Source organism: Solanum tuberosum, unplaced genomic scaffold (genome assembly GCF_000226075.1).
Source record: "Solanum tuberosum cultivar DM 1-3 516 R44 unplaced genomic scaffold, SolTub_3.0 scf00208, whole genome shotgun sequence".
NCBI classification, from domain to species: Eukaryota; Viridiplantae; Streptophyta; class Magnoliopsida; order Solanales; family Solanaceae; genus Solanum; species Solanum tuberosum.
Window position 1 is genome coordinate 783,433 of NW_006239132.1, and position 23,671 is coordinate 807,103.

Here is a 23,671-nt window from a genome sequence, read left to right on the forward strand (position 1 = left end):
AAAGTCCACATCTACTATGTACCCTATCTCTTTATTTATTTAGAACCACTTACACCGACACGCCCCTCCTTTTAGCTTGTGCTATCATAAATAGTATATGATTCCACTAGCACTAGCAGTTGGAGAATTGAAAGTACGTATCTCAACATTTTTGTAACTTATATATGGAACCATAAGATTCATATATATATATGTGTATGAAGCTAAGTCCCACATTGTTGGGATGAGGAATTATGGACTTGGCTAATTCTTTCCTTGAGAGTTAGCTTTTGAGTTTGAGTTAGACTAAAATTTATTTCTTTACATTGATACCACAAGATCTAGAGTTAGTTTCTGGAATTGAGTTATTAGGCGCAAGATTTATTTCTTTAGATACGACAAGATTCATTGTTTCTTTCTTTACAAAATCATCACCTGTGCGTGACCTTTACAAGTACCTCCTCTTAACATTAATGTAACAGATATGTGTCCTTTTCAGGATTAATGACCCTTGTTGAATTGTTCATACTTTTTTTTTTTGTACCTTACATGTTGTTAGTCGGCCTTTAATGTAACAGAGTCCGCACTCTCAATTGTCTGTTGCAGTTAGATTATTAAGTATCAAATCCGATTGAAATGTCTTTCAAGAAGCAATGGATTAGCCTATGACCATGTAAATGTTGTATCCTATGTCTTTATTTTCGTTTTCCTTGTGATTTTTTGTGGCTAATGCAACATGTTGTATTCTACCTTATTTCGTTTTTCTTGTGCTTTTTTAGTTGACTAACATACATGTATTCTTATTGTGTTGTGATGGTTAGCACCCCGCCATTCTAGTTTAACATGGTTAAGAAGACTGAAAAAAAAACGAGAAGCAGAGGAAAACATAGGTGTTTTGGAAGTTGACATGCAACTTTACTAATGTATGAAGTACCTTAGAGCAGAATCATCTGCAATAACCGTGGCTCTCTTAAATGGATCGATCTTCATTTTAAGATTAGCTGCCCTTAGAAGGTTATGTTGTATACGATTGATGTAGTGGAGCATCACTGACAACCAACAATGTGAGCAAGCACCTATGTTTCACATGCTTAATTGCTCATAGGGACAAAGTTGCTACATTGGCGAGGAATTACAAGTCCAGCAAAGACATGGCAGGAGGTGATGACAAAATTTGAAATGAATACAATATAAGTATTAATTATGTATAAGAGAACAAGAAGTAGTAGAACTAGGAAGAACGCGTGTGGAGAGCCACCAAAGAGGAATAAAAGCCATCCTTGATGTTGATAAGAGTATTGTGTTTCCCTTTCTCCACAATAACTCCATTTTTAAAAACAGCAATTACATCTGCTCCTTTGATGGTAGATAATCTATGTGCTACCACCACGGTTGTACGATTTACCACCACCCTGTCAAGTGCATCTTGAACTATTCTCTCTGATTCTGCATCCAATGCGCTTGTTGCCTCATCTAATAGTAGGATTTTTGGATTTTTCAATATGGCCCTCGCTATAGCCACTCGTTGCTTTTGCCCACCTGATAGCTGAGTTCCTCGCTCTCCCACTGTCGTATCATAACCCTATAGTTTTTGAATAAGTAAGCTGGCCTGTCATTTCCATTGACAATATATATTATAATATTCAAACCAACCTGTTGCAGACCACTGATGAACTTGTGGGCATTTGCTAGTTCTGCTGCTGCTAAAACTTCTGCTTCAATTGCATTTCCTTCCTTTCCATATGCAATATTGGCTCGAATTGTGTCGTTGAATAACACTGGCTCTTGGCTTACAAGCCCCATTTGCTGCCTTAGCCATTTTACCTGGAATTTCTGAATCTCTATTCCGTCCAACGAAATCTGGCCTGAATCAGGATCATAAAACCTTTGCAGCAAAGATATTACAGTAGACTTTCCACATCCGCTCTCCCCAACTAAAGCAACCGTCTGAAATTTCAACTCATAACAAAGTTAACCAATGAATTAACAAACTCTATATGCCTTAAAAATGATACCTAAGATGGAATCAAACTGTGAATTTACCTGTCCACTGCGGATGGTCAAGCAAAGGTCTCTTAAAATTTGAACATCTGGCCTCGTTGGATACTTAAAGCTTACGTGCCTCAGCTCAATATCTCCCTTCACAATGTCCAGTGTCTTACCAGACTCATCACTTGGATCTACTTTTGATTTCCTGTCTAGAATAGCAAATATCGAAGCAGCTGCATTCTTGGCCTTGGTTGAATCTGGAGCCAATGAGCTTGACTGGGAAATTCCTATAGCTGCCGTTGACAGAGCAAAGAAAACCTGCCAGGTTGCAAGTACTCCCCACATTAGCCTCAGAACAGACATTAACTAAAATCCTGAAGAGAAAAAAATGTAACCAGGGGTATTGTGCATACACGGTAAACGTCTGCAAAGGTGATTTTGCCATTCTGAACAAGAAGAGCTCCAGCATAAAAACTGGTTGCATATACACAAAACATCAAAGTATTTGATACTCCAAAGCCCATCCCGCTAATCAAACCTTGCTTTATTCCTGCCTTCAATGGGCCTTCACACTTTCCTCTGTATGTTTCCATCACCTTCTCTTCTGCACAAAATGATGCAACAGTTCTTATACTTCCAACAGCATCATTCGCAACTTGACTTGCTTCCGCATACATAGTCTGTGAAAAGTACGATTAATCAGTAGCATTATCACTGAAAGAGTTTATAATGGTAACAGATAATAACCCAAAAGATAATTTATAGCTTAGCTAATGTATTGATGTTTGAGAAAAACTATCAAGATTTATAGCTTGGCTAATATAGCAACTTCATTCAATATTATGTAAGCTGAACAATAAGGATTCAAACATACCTTTGCATCTGCACTGAACCCTGTCATGAACTTCATTTGGAGATATCCACTTAATCCAATTATAGGTATCATAGCAAGGACGATAAGTGCCAACTGCCAACTCGCTTCAAAAGCAACAGCTAAACCTATAATTGCTGTTGCACTATCTTGGACCATTTGAGCAAGTGCATCTCCTACTAAACCACGGACTGCAGCTGCATCAGCGGAAAGCCTAGCACCAATGATTCCAGTGGAGTTCTCAGGTTCATCAAACCATCCTACCTCCATGTGGACCAACTTCTCAAAGCACATTGATCTAATTCTTCTTACCAACTTACAACCAGCTATACCGAAAAGGTATGACCTTGCAGGAAATGCAATTAAAGTTACAGCTGCAAGAAGTACAAACATTTCAGCCCAAAACCTTGAGTCCTTCCTAAGTTCTTCTGGTGGCTTATAAAATATTTTGATCACGGTAGCGAATAAGACGCCGAAAATTGGAAGTATAGCACCATTAATAATTGCAGCCACAGTTCCAATAATGATCACAGGTGCCTCAGGCTTGTTGAGATAGGCTAAGCGACTAATGGGGACATTTAACGGCTTTCCAGATACTTCCTGGATACCTGTTTCTGTGTCTTCATTAGCTGTTTCAGATACACTAAGTCCATTAGGAAAAGAAAATGAGATGGAGAGTGAACGGCTGCTGCTATTTCCTACTCCAGATGAACTCCGACTGACAGATCGTAATAGTGACATCCTTTTACTTGACTGTCTACCAGATTCCATAGACTTATCTAATCTTCCCCTCTCATCTAAGCCTGATTTTTCTGTTTCTTTGTTTACTTCTTGTAAGCGTATAAGCTGAGAGTACCCTCCCTCTGGATCCTTGAGTAGTTCGGAATGTGTGCCTGAACAGCCCACAGCAATGACGTTAAAGAGAATGTTTGTGTCATCTTTCTTTTAAGAAGTTCATTAAGACGGAAAATAAACTCGAACTTGAAGTGTCCTTCAAAGACATAAAGATTCAGAAAACAAGCATTAGGTTCATAAGTGTCTCTAGTGATTGAAACAACACACACAAATAATACTAATGACAAAGTTCACGGTTCTTATTTGAATGTGTCTTAACTCAGACTTGATGAATTTGTCATTTAATATGCTAACCAGACTGCTATAACATTCTGGATTAGTATATGATGTTGAACAGAATAATAGTGAAGTCAATATTGATTTATTCTCCAAAGGTCAGAGAATAGCATATCTAACTAAGTCTGTGGTTCAATACCTTTTTCAACAACTTTTCCCCGATGAATGACTGCAATCATATCAGCATTCCTTACTGTGGTCAGTCGATGTGCAACTATGATGGTTGTTCTGTTGATCATAATTTTATCCAATGCTTCTTGTACAACTCTCTCAGATTCTGCATCTAATGCACTTGTTGCTTCATCTAGCAGTAATATCCGTGGATCTTTTAAAATTGCTCTTGCAATGGCAATTCTTTGCTTTTGCCCACCAGAAAGTTGAGTTCCATGTTCTCCAACCATGGTGTCTAGACCCTGAACAAAGAAGTTTTCATGTAAACGGTAAATCAGGAGTCAACTCAGTTGTGATTACAAAGAAAGCTGAAAGAAGAAGCACAAACTTTTGAAAGATGACCAGACTAAGTTCAGAATAAAACCTGTGGGAGTTTATCTAAGAATTTTGCGGCATTTGCTAACTCAACTGCAGCTCTGATCTCTTCAGGAGTAGCATCGTACTTTCCATACACAATATTTTCCTTAATGCTTGCTGTGAAAAGCACAGGTTCTTGGCTCACAAGACCAATCTTTCCCCTGATCCACTTAAGCTGGAAGTCCTTGAGATTAACTCCATCAATCAGAACTTGACCAGATTGAGGATCATAAAATCTTTCTATTAGACTTATGACTGTTGACTTCCCACTTCCACTTTGCCCAACCAAAGCTGCAGTTGTGCCACTTGGTACAAATAATGAAAATCCACCGAATATTTTCTCATCAGGTCTGGCTGGGTAACTGAAGTACACATCATTCAATTCAATATTGCCACGAATGTCGTTCAATATTTTTCCATTGGTATCATAAGCATCTATCTCCGGCTTTCTCTCTATGGTTTCAAACATCTTGAAAGCTGCAGCTTTACCTGCAGCGAATGCAGACATACACGGAGATGTCTGTCCCAGGGACCTGACATAGAAATATTTAATCATAACACATGAATTAAAGCTTAGAAAATCCCACCATCTTCAATTTACTTGATGTATTGTTGTATGTAGCTTTTAAGAGAAAAAAAATACTCACATGGAAGCAGTTAACACAGCAACAATTATATTGATAACCTGACCACCTGTGTATCCTTTTTCCAAGATGAGCCTTGCACCATACCAAATAGCCAAAGCATAGCTACAGTACATAAGAGCAAAAAGTGAACCAAGACCTAATCCACTTGCCAGCCCTTCTTTTGCACCTGAATGATAAGCTTTGATTAACGACTCATTGTAGTCTGCTATAGCCTTCTTCTCCCCTGTAAATGATGCAACCTGAGGAGGAAACAAGATACATATCATACTTGTACTGATGGAGAAGAAAGTAAAACAAAGATAATTGCTTTACTTATTATGACATACTATTCTAATAGATCCAATTGTCTGTTCAACCACCGTTGCAGCCTTGGCGTAAGCTTCTTGTCCACTCGACGCCATCCTAGATAGGATGAGGGACATCACTCCACCAGATATTATAAGTAGAGGAATGATGGATAACATAACAAACGTGAGAATCCAGCCTTTGGTAAATGCAATGACAAAGCCCCCAATGAATGTCGATATCAGCTGTACACATTTCCCTACCTGCCACAGTTAAGGAAAAAACATCAAGTATAGAAAAAGCAATTTAAGGCAAACAGTTGCTTTTCAGCATTGAATACCTTTTCACCCATCGCGTCTTGTATAAGTACAGTGTCACCAGACATCCTCCCAACCACCTCTCCTGTATTTGTTTCGTTATCATAGAAAGCAATATCTTGTTGTAAAATAGTTTTCAGATAGAGACTCCTTATTCGAGAAGCTTGTCTTTCACCGGATATCATCCAACAAGCAACCTCTGTATAACATTTAAACATCAATCATGACTATATATACTCAATAAAGACAGATTAATGTTCACACTTACGAAGAAATGCAGCTACTCCACATGCCAAAGCTAAGTAAACCATTTTCAGAGAGATCTACATGAAAATTAGACAGATTGTGATGATTTTTAGTATATCAAAAATGAAATAAGAAGTTGGAAGATGTTAATTACCTTGGTGACTATTCGAAGCACATCTTTGTTATTTTGGTTTTGTCCAAAAGAATCAGTCAATTCTCCGAAAAGAACAGTCATAATGGGGAGTGACAATCCATTTCCAATAGCTCCAATAGTTCCAATGATCATCAAAACTATATCCGTTGAATCCGCAAAGGAAAAGAGCTTGTAAAAAGGAACTGTTTGGATTTGTTTGGTCATGTTTGAATCCTGTTGGCCTCCTGCATTGTCTTGTTCTTCTGATGAGACTTCATTGAGCTTGTAAAAGGGAACTGTATTATTTTCATTCAAAACATTCCCTTCACCCATAGCTATGTGTGTTTTGTTTGTCACAAACACTAATTTAGACTAATTCTTAGTTAGACATGAAAAAGAATGGAATTTTAGTAAAACACATTATATGTATTCAGCTTGAGTAGAAAAATTATGAACAAACTAAAATGTATGATAGTTGTGTTATTCAAGAAAAATAATAGATCAAACACAGAACGTGGGGGTGGGAGAATTATTTTATTTTAAAAAAAAATCTATATACTAAGAAGGAATAATAAGAGTTATTGACGATATGTACGCACGTAGTAGTAGTAATAGATTTGAAGATTTTAGACAACGTGGTGGGCAGAGAGAGCTAGAAAGAAATTCTCCAATAACCAATGAAATTATTCAAGTCACCACTACTTTGACCAAATTGCCCTTGATAATAAATACTATAAAAAAAACTAATTAGTTAGATACAGTTTAGATTGCAATATTACGTATTTTACCAGATTTTGTGTGTCTAGATACATGTATCTCGGTATACATGAAGTCAAAATTAAGTGTAATTTGTTGTAGTACGTTGTATCTAAGTAGATTCGCATGTATATGAGATACATAACAAATCTTGTTCGTCACTCTCTTATGTCTCTAGTATCTCAGATACATATAAATGCATGTATCTAGGGTGATTCACAATGTATCGGGAATACATAACAAACCTCACTCGCCTCCGGACCCATCTTGCTCGCCTCTCTCCCTATTTTAGTGTGTCTGGTAGCAAAAATACATATATCTAAGTGTATATTCCTCAATATACGATAGAAAACTCTTAATTAGTGGTAAGATACGTAATATTTTGAAAGTATAGATAATAATAGTGTATGTGATAGTAAAGTATATCTAATTGTGTAGTTTCTCCTAAAAATAAACTAAAAATATCTTTTTTTTTCATGAGGTACCTGTTGAAGTTTGATTCAAAGATATTGTTGCTTGATGATTGTTAATATTAATCAGATTATTATCTGTTAGAAAATTAGCATTTACGATAAAATATTTGAAGTTGACCACGCAAAACAATAAAATAATAATTATATAAAGTTAGTTGTATGCAAATATGAACTTCACATGGCCAACCAAGTTTATGAATTTTGAAGATTTGTCCTTGAATATAACAAATAATAAGCTAAATACGTTGTTTTCTTTTTTAGTTTTTAATTTTTCATTACATGTTTCTTTTATTCTACTTGATGAATAGAAAAGTTTTAGAAACCAAAAGTGTTCTTCTCTAACGAAAACAAAATTTAGATCAAATTACAGAAATACAAGATCCTACTAGCTAGGGATGATGGAAGCACAACTTCACAATATGTTTTTTAACAATCTGATTCCTCCTTAGTAATAATCTATTTGAACGTTGAGGACAAGGTTCTTATTGACAACCACTAGACGATCCATTTGGGAAGCTATCAAATTACAATTGGTTAAAGTAATGAGCATGTGCACAAATGATGAAAACCATATGTTAAGAATATACATGTATAAATAGAAGTTTCTATAACATAGTCATCAATTGCTATAACGTGCGCGCGTGCTGCAAAACCAGTAAAACAGAATGAGAGACTGGAAGCAGCCAGGGAACTCAACAAACACAACACATCATGACATTAACTTGCTAGACTTTACACGACTTGCAAGAAACAGTAAAATAACAAAATAATAAAATACAAGTATTGAGAGGATAAGAAGTAGTAAAACTAGGAAGCACTGGTGTGGAGGGCCACCAAAGAGGAATAGAAGCCATCTTTGATATTGATAAGAGTATCATGTTTCCCTTTCTCCACAATTACTCCATTTTTCACCACAGCAATTATATCTGCTCCTTTGATGGTGGATAATCTATGTGCTACCACCACGGTTGTACGATTTACCATCACCCGGTCAAGTGCATCTTGAACTATTCTCTCTGATTCTGCATCCAATGCGCTTGTCGCCTCATCTAATAGTAGGATTTTTGGATTTTTCAATATGGCCCTCGCTATAGCTACTCGTTGCTTTTGCCCACCTGACAGCTGAGTTCCTCGTTCTCCCACTGTCGTATCATAACTCTGTAATATTCATGTGTAAGCTCACCGATCATTTCCATTGACAATATATCTATATATGGAGATTTATAATATTCAAACTAATTACCTGTTGCAGACCACTGATGAACTTGTGAGCGTTTGCTAATTCAGCTGCTGCTAAAACTTCTGCTTCTGTTGCATTTCCTTCCTTTCCATATGCAATATTGGCTCGGATTGTGTCGTTGAACAACACTGGCTCTTGGCTTACGAGCCCCATTTGCTGCCTTAGCCATTTTACCTGGAACTTCTGAATTTCTATTCCGTCCAATGAAATCTGACCTGAATCAGGATCATAAAACCTTTGCAGCAATGATATTACAGTAGACTTTCCACATCCGCTCTCCCCAACCAAAGCAACTGTCTGAAATCTCAACGCATAACAAAGTTAACCAATGAATTTTATTTTACCAGTATGGTAAACTCTATATGCCTTACTTTGTCCTGGAAAAACGATATTTAAGATGAAATCAAACATGAGTAAATTCACCTTTCCACTGCGAATGGTCAAACAAAGGTCTCTTAAAATTTGAACATCTGGCCTTGTTGGATACTTAAAGCTTACGTGCTTCAGCTCAATATCTCCCTTCACAGTATCCAGTGTCATACCAGAATCATCACTTGGATCGATTTTTGATTTCCTGTCTAGAATAGCAAATACGGAAGCAGCTGCACTCTTGGCCTTGCTTGAATCTGGAGCCAATGAGCTTGACTGGGAAATTCCTATAGCTGCCATCGTCAGAGCAAAGAAAACCTGCCAGGTCGCAAATACTCCACATTAGCCTCATAACAGACATTTACTAAAATCCTGAAAAAAAATGTAAAAATGTAACAGGGGGTATTGTGCCACATACCCGGAAGACGTCTGAAAAAGTGATTTTGCCATCTTGAACAAGACGAGCTCCCGCATAAAAACTGGTTGCATATACACAAAACAGCAAAGCAAATGATACACCAAACCCAATCCCACTAATCAAACCTTGCTTTATTCCTGCCTTCAATGGGCCTTCACACTTTTTTCTGTATATTTCCATCACCTTCTCTTCTGCACAAAATGACGCAACAGTTCTTATACCTCCAACAGCATCGTTCGCAACTTGACTTGCTTCCTCATACATCATCTGTGTAAAGTACGATTAATCAGAAACATTATCACCAAGAGAATCTGGCAATGGTAAAAGATACTCCCTCCGTCCCAATCTATGTGGCACCATTGGATTAGGTGCTAAGTTTAAGAAAGAAACGGAGTCTTCTCAAATTTTTGGTCTAAAACAAAACTTCGACATTTGTGTGCAATTTAAAATTAAGTTGTTTCTAATTATAGAAAGGAGATATTCTTTTTGGGACAGACTAAAAAGGAAAGTGTGTCACAGCGATTGGGACGGATGGAGTAATAAAAAAATAACCATCTGAAGGTTAAAAAGATTTATAGCTTGGGTAATGTAGTGATTTGACTGATGTTTGAGAAAAACTTTCAAGTTTAAGACTCAATTATCCATATTTTTTAATATCACCAGCAACAGTAAGCTATTTAATAAGGATTTGGACAAACCTTTGCATCTGCACTGAACCCTTTCATGAACTTGATTTGGATATATCCATTTAATCCAATTAGAGGTATCATAACAAGAACGATAAGTGCCAACTGCCAACTCGCTTCAAAAGCAATAGCTAAACCTACAATTGATGTTGCAGTATCTTGAACCATTTGAGCAAGTGCATCTCCTACTAAACCACGGACTGCAGCTGCATCAGCAGAAAGTCTAGCGCCAATGATTCCAGTGGAGTGCTCAGATTCATCAAACCATCCTACCTCCATGTGGACCACCTTCTCAAAGCACATTGATCTAATTCTTCTTATCAACTTACAACCAGCTATACTGAAAAAGTATGTCCTTGCAGGAAAGGCAATTAAAGTTACAGCTCCAAGAAGAACAAACATAAGAGCCCAAAACCTTGAGTCCTTCCTTAGTTCATGTGGTGGCTCATAAAATGTTTTGATCACACTAGAGAGTAATATTCCGAAAATTGGAAGTATAGCACCATTAATAATTGCAGCCACAGTTCCAATAATCATCACAGGTATTTCAGGCTTGTTGAGATACGCTAGGCGACGGATGGGGACCTCTAACCGCTTTCCAGCTACTTCCGGGATACCCATTTCTGTGTCTGTGTTAGCTGTTTCAGGTACACTAAGTCCAGTAGCTAAACCAAGTGATATGGAGAGTGAACGGCGGCTGCTATTTCCTACACCAGATGAACTCCGACTGATAGATCGCATTAGTGATATTCTTTGACTTGACTGTCTACCAGATCCCATAGACTTATCTATGCTGTCCCTCTCATCTAAGCCTGATTTTTTTGTTTCATTGTTCACTTCTTGTAAGCGTATAAGCTGAGAGTATGCTCCCTCAGGATCCTTGAGTAGTTCACCATGTGTGCCTGAACAGTCCACAGCAATGACGTTAAAGTGAATGTTTGTGTCGTCTTTCTTTTAAGAAATTCATTCAGACGGAAAAGAAACTCGCAGTTGAAGTGTCCTTTAAAGCTCTGCTAGGGAAGACTTAAAGATTCAGAAAACAAGCATTAGGTTCATAAGAGTCTATAGTGATTGAAACAACACACACAAATAATACTAATGGCCTCTGCTAGGAAAGACTTACAGATTCAGAAAACAAGCATTAGGTTCATAAGAGTCTATAGTGATTGAAACAACACATACAAATAATACTAATGAAAAAGTTATTGGTTCTTGTTTGGATGGGTCTGAACTAAGACGAGATGAATTTGTCATTTAATATGCTAACCAGACTACTATAACATTCTTTATTAGTATATGTTGTTGAACAGAATAATAGTGAAGTCAATATTGATGGTCATCCGGAGGACAGAGAATAGCATATCTAACTGAGTCTATATGGTTCAATACCTTTTTCAACAACTTTTCCCCGATGAATGACTGCAATCATATCAGCATTCCTTACTGTGGTCAATCGATGTGCAACTATAACGGTTGTTCTGTTGATCATAATTCTATCCAATGCTTCTTGTACAACTCTCTCAGATTCTGCATCTAATGCACTTGTTGCTTCATCTAACAGTAATATCCGTGGATCTTTTAAAATTGCTCTTGCAATGGCAATTCTTTGCTTTTGCCCACCAGACAGTTGAGTTCCATGTTCTCCAACCATGGTGTCTAGACCCTGAACAAAGAAGTTTTAGTGTAAATGGTAAATCAGGAGCCAACTCAATTGATTACAAAGAAAGCTGAAAGAAAAAGCACAGATTTTTGAAAGATGACCAGACTAAGTTGCAAATAGAACCTGTGGGAGTTTATCGATGAACTTTGCGGCATTTGCTAACTCAGTTGCAGCTTTGATCTCTTCAGCAGTAGCATCATGCTTGCCATACAGAATATTTTCCTTAATGCTTGCTGTGAAAAGTACGGGTTCTTGGCTCACAAGACCAATCTTTCCCCTGATCCACTTAAGCTGGAAGTCCTTGAGATTAATTCCATCAATCAAAACTTGACCAGATTGAGGATCATAAAATCTTTCTATTAGACTTATGACTGTTGACTTCCCACTTCCACTTTGCCCAACCAAAGCTGCAGTTGTGCCACTTGATACAAATAATGAAAATCCACTGAAAATTTGCTCATCAGGTCTGGCTGGGTAACTGAAGCACACATCATTCAATTCAATATCACCACGGATGTCATCCAATATTTTTCCATTGGTATCATAAGCATCTATCTCTGGCTTTCTTTTTATGGTTTCAAACATTTTGAAAGCTGCCGCTTGACCTGCAGCGAATGCAGACATACAGGGAGCTGCCTGCCCCAGGGACCTGACATAGAAATATTTAATCATAACACATGAATAAAAGCTTAGAAAATCCTGTTTTCTTCAATTTACAATATGGATTGTTGTTTGTAGCTTTTAAGGAATTTAGCAGCTCAAAAAAAAAACTCACATGGAAGAAGTTAGCACAGCAATAATTATATTGATAACGTTACCACCAGTGTATCCTTTTTCCAAGATGAGCCTTGCACCATACCAAATAGCCAAAGCGTAGCTGCAGTATATAATAGCAAAAACTGAGCCAAGACCTAATCCAGTTGCCAGCCCTTCTTTTGCACCTGAATGGTAAGCTTTAATTAGGGACTCGTTATAGTCAGCCACAGCTTGCTTCTCCCCTGTAAATGATGCAACCTGAGGAGGAAACAAGATACATATCATACTTGTGCTGGTAGTGATTTACATAAAAGAAAGTGAAACAAAGATTGCTTTACTCCGATACAAATTTCATCAGAGCATGAGAATGAGCATGGCATCCCAATAATTTAAACTTATTTCATACCGTTCTAATGGATCCAATTGTCTGTTCAACCACCGTTGCAGCCTTGGCATAAGCATCTTGTCCACTGGACGCCATCTTAGATAGAACGTGGGACATTGCTCCACCAGATATGGCAAGTAGAGGAATGACAGATAACATGACAAGTGTGAGAAGCCAGCCTTTGGTAAATGCAATGACAAAGCCCCCAATGAATGTTGATATCAGCTGTACAAATTTCCCTACCTGCCACAGTTAAGGAAAAAACATCAAGTATAGAAAGAGCAATTATATCCTCACAAAGAATCATTTATGCAGAAAGCGAATTATTATGTAGTGGCTTCACAGAAAAGGGCTTGGTAGAGTTGCTTTTCAGCATGAGTACCTTCTCGCCCATTGCGTCTTGTATAAGAACAGTGTCACCAGACATCCGCCCAACCACCTCTCCCGTATTTGTTTCCTTATCATAGAAAGCAATATCTTGTTGCAAAATAGTTTTCAGATAGAGACTCCTTATTCGAGAAGCCTGTCTTTCACCGGAGATCATCCAACAAGCGACCTCTGAACAACACATTTTAATTTTAACTTTCAATAATATTTCAAAAATAGACTACGCTTAGTAAAGGCAGAATGAGAACTTACGAAGAAATGAGGCCACCCCACATCCCAAAGCTAAGTAGACAAACTTCAGTGAGACCTACATGAAAATTAGACAGATAACATAAGAAGCTATACTAAAAAAATAGGAGTGATAAATTTGGAAAATGTTCATGAAAGCATACCCTGGAGACTACGCGAAGCACATCTTTGTTATTTTGGTTTTGTCCGAAGGAGTCTGTCAATTCTCCAAAAAGAATTGTCATAATGGGCAGGGACATTCCATTGCCAATAGCTGCAATAGTTCCAGTGATCATCAAAACCATATCAGTGGAATCAGCAAAGGAGAAGAGCTTGTAAAAGGGAACTGTATTAGCTTTCTCCGCTTGTTTGGTCTTGTCTGAATCCTGCTGGCTTGTATTGTTTTGCCCTCCTGATGAGGAGGCTTCATTGATTCCTGAATTTCCATTCAAACCGTTCCCTTCAGCCATAGCTGTTCCAATGTTAAAGAGTAAATTCGTTAGTCACAACACCAATTTAGACCTCCGTTGGCAGGCTAATACTCAGACCTGAAGATCAGTAGCATTTTACTAAAACCATATTAGAAACACACAAGGGAAGAAACAAACAAACAAGTATTACTGATGAAATTGAAAAGAACTTATATAAATCGAAACTGCCAGCAGACCCCTTATTCTGATCCCACTAACCATTAATTAGTTTCGGATTTACTCAGCTTGATGAAAGCAATGCAGTGTATGCAGACCTTACCCCTACCTTTGAAGAGGTAGAGAGGCTGTTTCTGAAAGACAACAAACGGTGAAAAAGAGGCAATAACATCAAATAGAAACAACAACACATGGGTCCTCCTCATGACACCTTGGACCAACCTCTCACACCTCCTAACCGTGGCATTTGCACGTTTCCTCTTTACATGTCTAAATCATCGCAGCCTCATATCTTCCACGGGGTCACTCCTACCAAGTCTTGGATATCTTCATTCCTAATTTTATCTATCCTATCCTAGTATGTCCACACAGCTACCTCAGCATCTTCATCAGTGTCTCTCCCAGAGCAAATAAAAATGAGCTAAGTACATATCCGTGATGATTGGGAAATGTTCTGAGTCACCTCCCACAGTCTTAACTGCTTTGGCACCATTATACATGTCCTTAATTAGCATAAAATAGGCTATAGGAATTAAGAACTTTAGCCTCTAAACATCTCCAAATAATATCCTTTGAAACTTTATCATATGCATTTTTCTAGGTCCAGGTCCATAAATACCATAGCGGCCCCGGCGTGCATGAAATCCCAAACCACTACTCCACTCCCTCCTAGTGGGTGTACCTTTAGGCTGATGTGAGTCTTGAGAAAAAAATAACTATTTCCTCAATTTAAAAATAAAATAAAAATTAATTTCCTTTTTAGTCTGTTTAAAAAAATAAAATAAAATAAAATTATAACAGTTTAAATTTCTACTTTTCACATGAAATAAAGATTAAACGACATTTTAATACACATTTAACATAATTTTAATTTTATTTTTATTTTCTTATACTTCATAGCAAGTCAAATTAAATCATTCTTTTTCGAAAGGAAAAAATAATAGACATGAATAGTCAAACAGGGTGGTGGGTAAAGAGAGAGAGAAAATAAAAGTAGAGAGAGGAAGAAGGCAGTACCTGATGAGAGTTTCTTCTCCTTCAGATTCAGACAGTGGTTGAAAGTTTATATATTTGTGAAAGTGGGTTGTTGTCTTGTTATTGTTGTGGGTTCCTGCTTTTCTGGCAGTGCACTTTACTTGTGTAAAGTTTGAATTTCCTTGTGGGAAATGATTACTCAACTCTACTAGAAATGGAGCTGTTGAACCAAATAAGATTTGGATTTGGATGCACTCTCTTCCTTTTTTTCTGCTGATGCCGCCCAACTTCTAGCGGCTGCCGTCCAACTCACCTTGACCGGATGCAGTAGTACATTTACATAGAAACAAACTTATACATATTCTGTACTAGCTAATATTATATTCTACTAGTAGGATCCTGATGAGCAAACCGATAAAAATAAAGTTTCTTTTCCTTGAAGCACAAGGTGTCAAAGACTTTTTTTTATATGAGAAAAACGTACAGACGTACGTAGGTGCTTAGCTAAGCATTTTGCTTGGAGTGGGGATAAAGCGAATGAATACACACAGGCGGCATGATATATAAACATGATTTTTCATAACTTGGCTTCAGTCGGTAATTATAACTTTTAACTTTGATTTGGAGGTACATATTTAGACGCTTAAATTTATATAAAATTAAAGAAATAGACATATTTGTTCAATCCGACAATTTTGTGTTCTATGTGTGTTATGTCATGTAAAACACGTGTATCTATTTGTTCAATTTTATATAAATTTAAATGTCTACTTATACACAATCAAAATTTAAAAACACAATTATTTATTAAAATCAAATTAAAAGTCATGTTTATATATTAGTATTCCATTTAAGTTATGAGTTTGATGGAGAAATGTCGTACCACTTTTTATACTTGGTTCCAGGAAATTGCCATGACAGCGCTGCCGCAATGAGAATCCGAATTTGAATCCGTGAATCATTCAACTAAAAAGTGTCAGCTTCCATTAAATATTTATGGACTACCATATACTATTTTATTTTATATAAAAAAAAATATGCTAAGATGTCAAAAGCACTTTTAAAATTTTGGTCTGAGTACAAAGTATTTCGCTCTAATAATTAATGTATTTTTCAACTTGATTGAGATGTATAAATATTGGGGAATTTGTTATTAATTGTAAATAAATGAGTTAATTTAGATGTTAATTTCTACATTTACTAGACACAGGCGTCCCACATGTTCAATAGTACATGTTACTTTTTCTCTGTTTCAATTTATGTGACATTTTTTATTTTTCAAATGTCAAACAATTTAAATTTAATCAGAAATTTACGCATGAAATCTTCAATTTTCTTGAAATGAAATTTATATATTTGTCGACTACATAAAAAGTACTACAAGTTACAATAATTGATAATTCAAAATGTTTATAAGATTTATCGAAAAAAACTTACGATCAAAGATAAACTTGTTTGGATCTCGAAATCTGAAAAGTGCCACATAAAATGGGACGGAGGGGGTACTTTTTTAGTTTCAACTCATGTGACACTGTTTGAAGTTATTTATTATTGTGATTTTATAGTAATTTTTATATAATTTTAAAATAATATATATTACTCTCTATGTCCTAATTTACGTGGCACAAATTTCAATAATCAACCAATTTTTTAATATTTTTTTCAAATGTTTTAAGTTATTAATTATTGTGACTTATAATATTTTTACATCATTTTGAAATAATATCTTCTTTTGTCCCAATATTACTTGACACCGATAAAATATTGAGAGTCAATCAATTTTTTTATATATCTTTTAAAATTATTAATTATTTTGATTTATAGAGTTTTTAAAAACTAATTTTCAAAAGATAAAAAATAAAATAAAATTATATGAATGCCCTTTGCTAGAAATAGACACGTCATCGTTGCCATCGTTCGTTACTAGCTAGCGGCTGCAATACTTATGAACATTACTATCAACTACCATTACTATAATATTCATCAATTACTATTGACAATCACCATCATCAATCATTATTATATATCATCATTTACTATAACATTCACAACCATCATTCATAATCAATATTATGATCTATCATACATATCAACCACTATTGTCAGTCATTATCACTACTAGCTACTACTCATAATACAATCAATAAACACCATCTCAAATACGCAACCACAATGCAAGCATCATCGTCACCACCAAGGTTTTCACTCCTCGTGGTGGTGATCAAAAGCTGATCAACAACGCCTTCAGACCTTAACATAAATGAGAATCAATTTAAAAAGAATACGAGGGGGCTAACCTCCGATCCTATGGTGCTAACCATTCGATTCCTTACTCAAGGTATTAACCGGTTAATAGAGGTTTTCTTTCACATTTTAGTTATAACTAATCATACCTAATTATATTCATAACAAAACATGTTGTTAGCTAGAAATGATGATTAAAGTTAATTAGCTAATTCAACTTGCATGAATAGTTTAGTCAATGCAAGTTGCAACCTTGAAGTAACTAAAATAAAAAATCGAACCTAATACATACTCCCTCTGTCCCTAATTACTTGTCCACTTTTGAATTGACACACTTATTAAGAATACAATAATTGATATAGTGACTTTACCATTTTACCCCTATTAATTATGAAATGGATGAATTTTAAACTTAAAATTTTCAAGAAGTTCTACATTTTTCAAAATAATTAATTAAAGGTTTAATAGATTAAAAAAAAATTATCCTTTCTTGATTTGTCAAAATAGACAACTAATTAGGAACAACTAAAAAAGAAAAAGTGGACAAGTAATTAGAGACATAGGGAGTACGTAATTATAAATTTAATAAAAGAATTTGTTGATTACGATTTCCATTTTAGTTAATTTTTAAATAATCCCTTAGCGTTGAACAGACGATAAGTTTTCAGACAATAAACTATTTCTTCGATTGCAGCAAAAGGCAAGATGATGAGCCCCACCACACCTCGTTATAATTCATGCCTTCCCATGTTACAAGGAGAGAATCAACAAGACTTTTGAAATAATTACTCTAAATTCTAAAACTTGTTTGGTTTATTTCACACCAGCAACTTTGCTAAATTAGGATGTAAATATTTTTCACCAAACTTATTTATTAAAAGTATAATACGTGAATATGTCTTCTAACTTGACTTCAGCTGACTTTTTTGTCTTTTAACTTTGAGTGTGCTTAAATAGCTAGACACAAACTTGTATAAAATTGAACAAATAGACACATTTGTCATATGTGTCGTTCATGTGTCCTATAAATATTATGTCACGTAGGACGTATGTATTTATTTGTTCAATTTTATACAAATTTAAATGTGTACTTGTGCATATTCAAAATTAGAGGGCATAGATATATGTTGAAGCCAAATTAAAATGCTTATTTATGTATTATGCCTTTATCAAAAGCAAAGTTGGGAATGTAAATTAGAACTTCAAATTACAAAAAATGCTCAGATGAGATATTTTTATCTTTTCTTTACGCAAATCATAATCAAAATATCAAATACAATTTCATCAAAAAAATACCAAATGCAATTTCATCAAAAAATAATAATAATTAGTAATTCATATGCTTGAGTATATGAATTTTCATTTTCTAATAGTGATTATAATTCTTACCTAATAATTCAACAACAACAAAAACAAACCTAGAACCCTTTTGCATTGGGTAGAAAAAAATAGCTTTTAAGTTTTAAAAAATTAAAAGTCAAACTTAAATGACTTTGAAGTAAAAAAAAAGTATAAATTATAGGAACCACATATTATAAGTACTAAATAACATTTTATCCCTTCTAGTTTTCTATTTACCAAAAATCCCTTAAAAATGATGTTTGCGGGATACATAGCGTTGTGCACGGGATACATTAGGTTTGATACATTCCACATAGCGGGATACATAACGTTTTGCACGGGATACATTAGGTTTGATACATTTCACATAGAGGGATACATAGCGTTGTGCACGTGATACATAGCGTTTGATACATTCCACATAGTAGGATACATAGCGTTGTGCACGGGATACATTAGGTTTGATACATTTCACATAGAGGGATACATAGCGTTGTGCACGGGATACATGCGGGATACATAGGTAAAATAAGGGATTTTTGAAATTTTTGAAATAAGTAGGGATAAATGAATATTAAGGTAAGTAAAAGAGTGTAGTTAAGTAATTCGTCCTTAAAAAAAAATAGGGAGAGTTTTACTTCTGGTTTTTAAAGTTATTTAAAACTTATTTTAAGTTATTTTTAACTTTGTCAAATACTCCCAAAAGCTAAAAATGACTTACAGTAGATTTGATCAACTTTTAAGTCAATCCAAACAAGTTCCTAGTATAATCCCATAAAATAGGCTTTGGGGAGGATATAATATACGCAGAACTTACCACTACTTTAGAAGTAGCAAGGTTATTTCCGATAGACTCTCAGATCAAGAAAAGACAAAGATAAAGAAGAAGAAACAATCCAAAGTAGGATAGATAGAAATAATGTAAATGAAGATAGTCATGACAAAATACTACAAGCAACCAAACAAATCGTCCTCAATAATAGTCATATATAACAAGTTGCAACGATAATCAAAGTGTAAAATATCACAAATAGTGACCACACACAAAGGACAAAGACACTAGAAGAGTAATACTACTAATATTATGACTAATAGTAAAGAGGAAATAACGAGAAAACACTCAACTAACTAACTTCCTATCCTAATATGTGTCCTCCATAAACTCTTATCTAAGATCATGTCATCGGTAAGTTGAAGTTGCGTCATGTCATGTCATGTCTAATCACCCTCTCTCCACTACTTTTTCGACCTACCTCTACCTCTCTTGAAACCATATTCCACATCCAACCTCTCACCTCTTTGCATCTTTTTTGCACGTGTCCAAACCATCTCAGTCTCGATTTTCGCATCTTATCCTCTATCCGGGCCACTCTTAACTTGTTCTAAATATCTTGATTCCTAATCATATCCCTCCCAGTATGCCCACACATACACCTCAACATCCTCATCTCCGTAACTTCCATCTTCTCAATGTGGAAGTTCTTGACTGGCTAACGTTCCGCTCCATACAATATTGACTGTCTAACCACTGCTTTGTAGAACTTGCTTTTAAGTTTTGATGACACTTTTTTGTAACACAAAACTCTAGATGTGAGCTTCCATTTCATCCCTCCTATAAGATGAGTGACATCATCATCCATCTTCCCATTTTCTTGGATAATAGACCCGACATACTTGAAACTTTCTCATTTTCTGAATGACTTGTGTATTTAGCCTTATTTCTACGCCAACCTCAGGCGTTACATTACCAAGCTTGCGACTCCTAGTATTCCGTCTTGGTTCTACTCAACTGGAACCCTTTAGACTCCAAAATCTGCCTCCAAACCTCCAACTTATTATTAAATTTGCCTCGAGTCTTGTCAATTCATTCATCACCAAAGCAAATAAAAACGAGCTAAGAGTTGATCAATGATGCAACTTCGCCACAACCGAAAAGTACTCCAAATCACATCTCACATCTTACCCTAATAATTCCTTTACTCATTTCCCCTCCCCCATTTTAATGAAAAAAACAAATACAACTCCACCTTATGCTACAATTTCATTTTGTCAAACTAAATAAAAAAATATTTGGAAGAGGACAAACTCAAAATAAAATTTCTCAAATCCAATCCAATCAAATCGATTCAGCGTTATTGTCTAAATCCCTAACTTTTTTCTCTTCAATTTAGCAGAGTTTCCTATTAATGGCTGCTGAACCATTACTTCAAACACAGCCTATAACTGAATCAGCTCCATCGTCTCCGACCAATTTCTCTTCCTCCGGTTCCGATTCCGATGGTGACTTTTTCGCTCCGACTTCCTGGTCTTCCAACAACTTACAGAAGAAGAAATTCCGCCGATCCAGAACTGCTCCTGCCTTGGTTTCCGTGAATGATCTCTTTGAATCACACCCTCATGAAGAATCTGACCACTTTGAACCTACTTCTCTAGTCAGACAGGCCGCTTTTCTGCTTGTTATTTACCTCTTTCTAGGTGTCATCGTCTATTCTTTCAACCGTGACCACTTCTCTGGAGTTGAAACCCACCCTGTTGTTGACGCCCTTTATTTTTGCATAGTCACTATGTGTACCATTGGCTACGGCGATATTGCTCCAACTACTCCTTTCACCAAACTCTTTGCTTGTATATTTGTGCTTGTGGGTTTTGGGTTCATCGACATTTTGTTGAGTGGGGTTGTCAATTACGTACTTGACTTGCAGGAGAATTTGATATTGACCGGTACTCGATTACAAGGGCAGCGGCAATTAGCTAGCAATGACCATAGGCGTAGCGGATTATCCGCCTGTATGGATTGCATTGTCGATGTAGCAAAGGGCAGAATGAGAATCAGATTGAAGGTGGGTTTGGCTCTAGGAGTTGTGCTTTTGTGTATAGGATTGGGGTCAATGGTGTTATATTTCCAGGAGGATTTGGATTGGGTTGATTCGGTTTACTTATCGGTAATGTCTGTTACCACTGTTGGTTATGGTGATAGGGCTTTCAAAACTCTGCCGGGAAGGTTGTTCGCTTCAATTTGGCTTTTATTTTCGACCCTTGCGGTGGCGCGAGCTTTCTTGTATTTGGCAGAGGCAAGGATTGACAAGAGACACAGGAGAATTACCAACTGGGTGTTGCAGCGTGAAATCACCATTGAAGATCTGCTTGCTGCTGATATTAACAATAATGGCTTCATTAAGTAAGTCTCCTTATTTCTCCCAATCCAAAATTCACAAAACAATAGTACCTTATTACACTACAAATGCTTCATAAATTCGTATACACACTTATTTGGTGAGAGATATAAGGTAGTTATCTCATATACATGGTGAAATAACTTATCCGATTAATTATCCCGAAATAATTGGTTTCCAACCAAACAAGTGCTTTGATGAGAACTTGAGGTTTGGTTTCACTCCTTCATTGACCGATAGGCCACATCATTGGGGCTCTACATAACTTATACTCCCGCCTCAATTTGTATGTTTTACTTTTCGTTTTAGTTGGTTTAAAAACATTGCAAATTCTTTAATTCTAATTTTTCACGAGACATGTTTATGAGCACAATATTGAAGTACATTTTACCTAATTTTAGTTTAAGATCACAAGATTCAATAGTTTTCTTTAGTTTCTGGAACGGTCATAATCAAACATACAAATTAAAACGGAGGGAGGGAGGGAGGGAGTATAATCTAATTATCTTTGTCCTGTTTTATGTGAGTTTTGCTTGTCCTGAAACAACAAATGGATTAGAAAGGAACATTAGAAGTTACTTTCATAGAAAAAAGACACTTCCTTTAATAACAAAACTTGTTAAATAAATTTGAATTGGAATATTTGGAACATATTAAAGACATAATTTGGATGGAGGGATTAATTAAAAGGCTAATCTTTTGCAATACTACACAGAAAATCAGAATATGTCATTTACAAGCTCAAGGAGATGGGAAAGATCAGTGAGAAAGATGTAATGCAGATATGCAATCAGTTCAACAAGCTTGATGAAAACAACTCTGGGAAGATAACATTACACAGCCTCTTGCAGAGTCATTTATAGCTGAAATTCTTTGGCTACCATGTACTTAATCTGCTAATTTTCAAGAAAAAAGGTTAGTATCTCATGTGTATATCACGTGTATTACTGTATATACATTGACATAAAAGTGTTATATTGCGTATATATGTTCTTGTATGTAATGTATGTCAAGTGTTTGCGCCCAATGTGTACGTTGACATATAGTGGTATAAGTTTACCTGGAGAGAAGAAGATGTGGAAGCCATGAGAGGGAACTCTGGTGAGGAAGAAAACTACAATGAAAACAAAGCAGTAGTTGTTAGAGTCATTTGATTTTCTGGTGAAACTCCCATCAGTTATTCGATGGAGTAACAACAAATGGCGGTGAAGCACCAACAACGGGTAATGTCAGAAGCAAAGAGGGGTGCGATAAGGATAGTCCTCCTCGAGCCTACTCTCGTCTTTTGAATTAAGCTTCTGATTAAGTTGGTGCAGACGTGAAAGAATCAGTTGACACTAGACTACAGCTAGAGTTTGTGTGAAAGAGAAAATATGAAGAAAGAAAAAAAAAAAATTAAATCTCGAAATTTTTTGATTTTGTGAAATTTATTGGAGGTGGTATATATTTTGTAAAGATTTTATTGATATATTTGAATGTGAAATAGTGGATTTATTTGGTATATCTCTGTATAAATCCCCTTGTATATTTCAGCACTTAAACGAACTATTCAATCTTAACTAATTTGAATTATGTAGAGATTTTGGCTAATAATAAGACTCCATTTTAAAGTTGATTCTTACACTATTTCAGCTCATAATTCTGTCTCATTTTATGTGTCACCGTTTGATTTGGCATGGTATTAAATGAAAAAAAGGAAGACTTTTGAAACTTGTGGTCTAAAACATTTTTTAGATATTTGTGTGATTGTAAATCATTTCATTAAGGATAAAAAAGAAGTTTTAAAGTGAAATTATTTCAATTCACA

At 35.8% G+C, this 23,671-nt stretch overlaps 3 protein-coding genes across 4 annotated transcripts; 1 reads left to right on the forward strand and 2 right to left on the reverse strand.

The window, feature by feature from the left end:
- Positions 1–1,017: 1,017 nt before the first annotated feature.
- Positions 1,018–6,493, reverse strand: LOC102590129 (ABC transporter B family member 21-like). Its single transcript, XM_006355760.2, has 12 exons — positions 6,148–6,493; positions 6,016–6,070; positions 5,771–5,946; positions 5,472–5,693; positions 5,146–5,384; positions 4,506–5,031; positions 4,110–4,383; positions 2,843–3,732; positions 2,382–2,648; positions 2,023–2,286; positions 1,633–1,926; positions 1,018–1,561 (listed from the first exon to the last, which is right to left on the reverse strand). Exons 1-12 carry the CDS (start codon positions 6,457–6,459, stop codon positions 1,211–1,213), a joined length of 3,870 nt encoding a protein of 1,289 aa, XP_006355822.2. The 5' UTR covers positions 6,460–6,493; the 3' UTR covers positions 1,018–1,210.
- Positions 6,494–7,906: 1,413 nt separating this feature from the next.
- LOC102590445 (ABC transporter B family member 11-like) lies at positions 7,907–15,535 on the reverse strand. Of its 2 annotated transcripts, none has more exons than XM_006355761.2 (13): positions 15,149–15,535; positions 13,649–13,956; positions 13,509–13,563; positions 13,252–13,427; positions 12,891–13,112; positions 12,504–12,742; positions 11,852–12,377; positions 11,458–11,731; positions 10,081–10,970; positions 9,383–9,649; positions 9,019–9,282; positions 8,599–8,892; positions 7,907–8,513 (listed from the first exon to the last, which is right to left on the reverse strand). In XM_006355761.2, exons 2-13 carry the CDS (start codon positions 13,952–13,954, stop codon positions 8,163–8,165), a joined length of 3,864 nt encoding a protein of 1,287 aa, XP_006355823.1. In that variant the 5' UTR covers positions 13,955–13,956; positions 15,149–15,535; the 3' UTR covers positions 7,907–8,162. The 2 variants fall into 2 exon arrangements, with proteins under 2 accessions (XP_006355823.1, XP_015168025.1); XM_015312539.1 differs by lacking the exon at positions 15,149–15,535 and adding an exon at positions 14,354–14,661.
- A 5,189-nt stretch (positions 15,536–20,724) lies between these two features.
- Positions 20,725–23,365, forward strand: LOC102590797 (two-pore potassium channel 5). The gene is made up of 2 exons (XM_006355762.2): positions 20,725–21,869; positions 22,580–23,365. Exons 1-2 carry the CDS (start codon positions 20,878–20,880, stop codon positions 22,725–22,727), a joined length of 1,140 nt encoding a protein of 379 aa, XP_006355824.1. The 5' UTR covers positions 20,725–20,877; the 3' UTR covers positions 22,728–23,365.
- The last annotated feature ends 306 nt before the right edge of the window (positions 23,366–23,671 follow it).

Bases quoted from the DNA above. Each gene is read 5' to 3' on its own strand.
- LOC102590445 (XM_015312539.1), bottom strand. From the start codon at position 14,378: ATGCCACGGTTAGGAGGTGTGAGAG. The intron at 13,113-13,251 runs GTACTCATGCTG...TAACTGTGGCAG, and splicing joins AAGACGCAATGGGCGAGAAG to GTAGGGAAATTTGTACAGCT. The intron at 9,650-10,080 runs GTTTGTCCAAAT...TACTTTACACAG, and splicing joins GGTTCAGTGCAGATGCAAAG to ATGATGTATGAGGAAGCAAG.
- LOC102590129 (XM_006355760.2), bottom strand. From the start codon at position 6,459: ATGGGTGAAGGGAATGTTTTGAATGAAAATAATACAGTTCCCTTTTAC. The intron at 5,694-5,770 runs GTATTCAATGCT...TAACTGTGGCAG, and splicing joins AAGACGCGATGGGTGAAAAG to GTAGGGAAATGTGTACAGCT. The intron at 2,287-2,381 runs GTATGCACAATA...GCAACCTGGCAG, and splicing joins CCTTTGCAGACGTTTACCGT to GTTTTCTTTGCTCTGTCAAC.
- LOC102590797 (XM_006355762.2), top strand. From the start codon at position 20,878: ATGGCTGCTGAACCATTACTTCAAACACAGCCTATAACTGAATCAGCT. The intron at 21,870-22,579 runs GTAAGTCTCCTT...AATACTACACAG, and splicing joins AACAATAATGGCTTCATTAA to AAAATCAGAATATGTCATTT.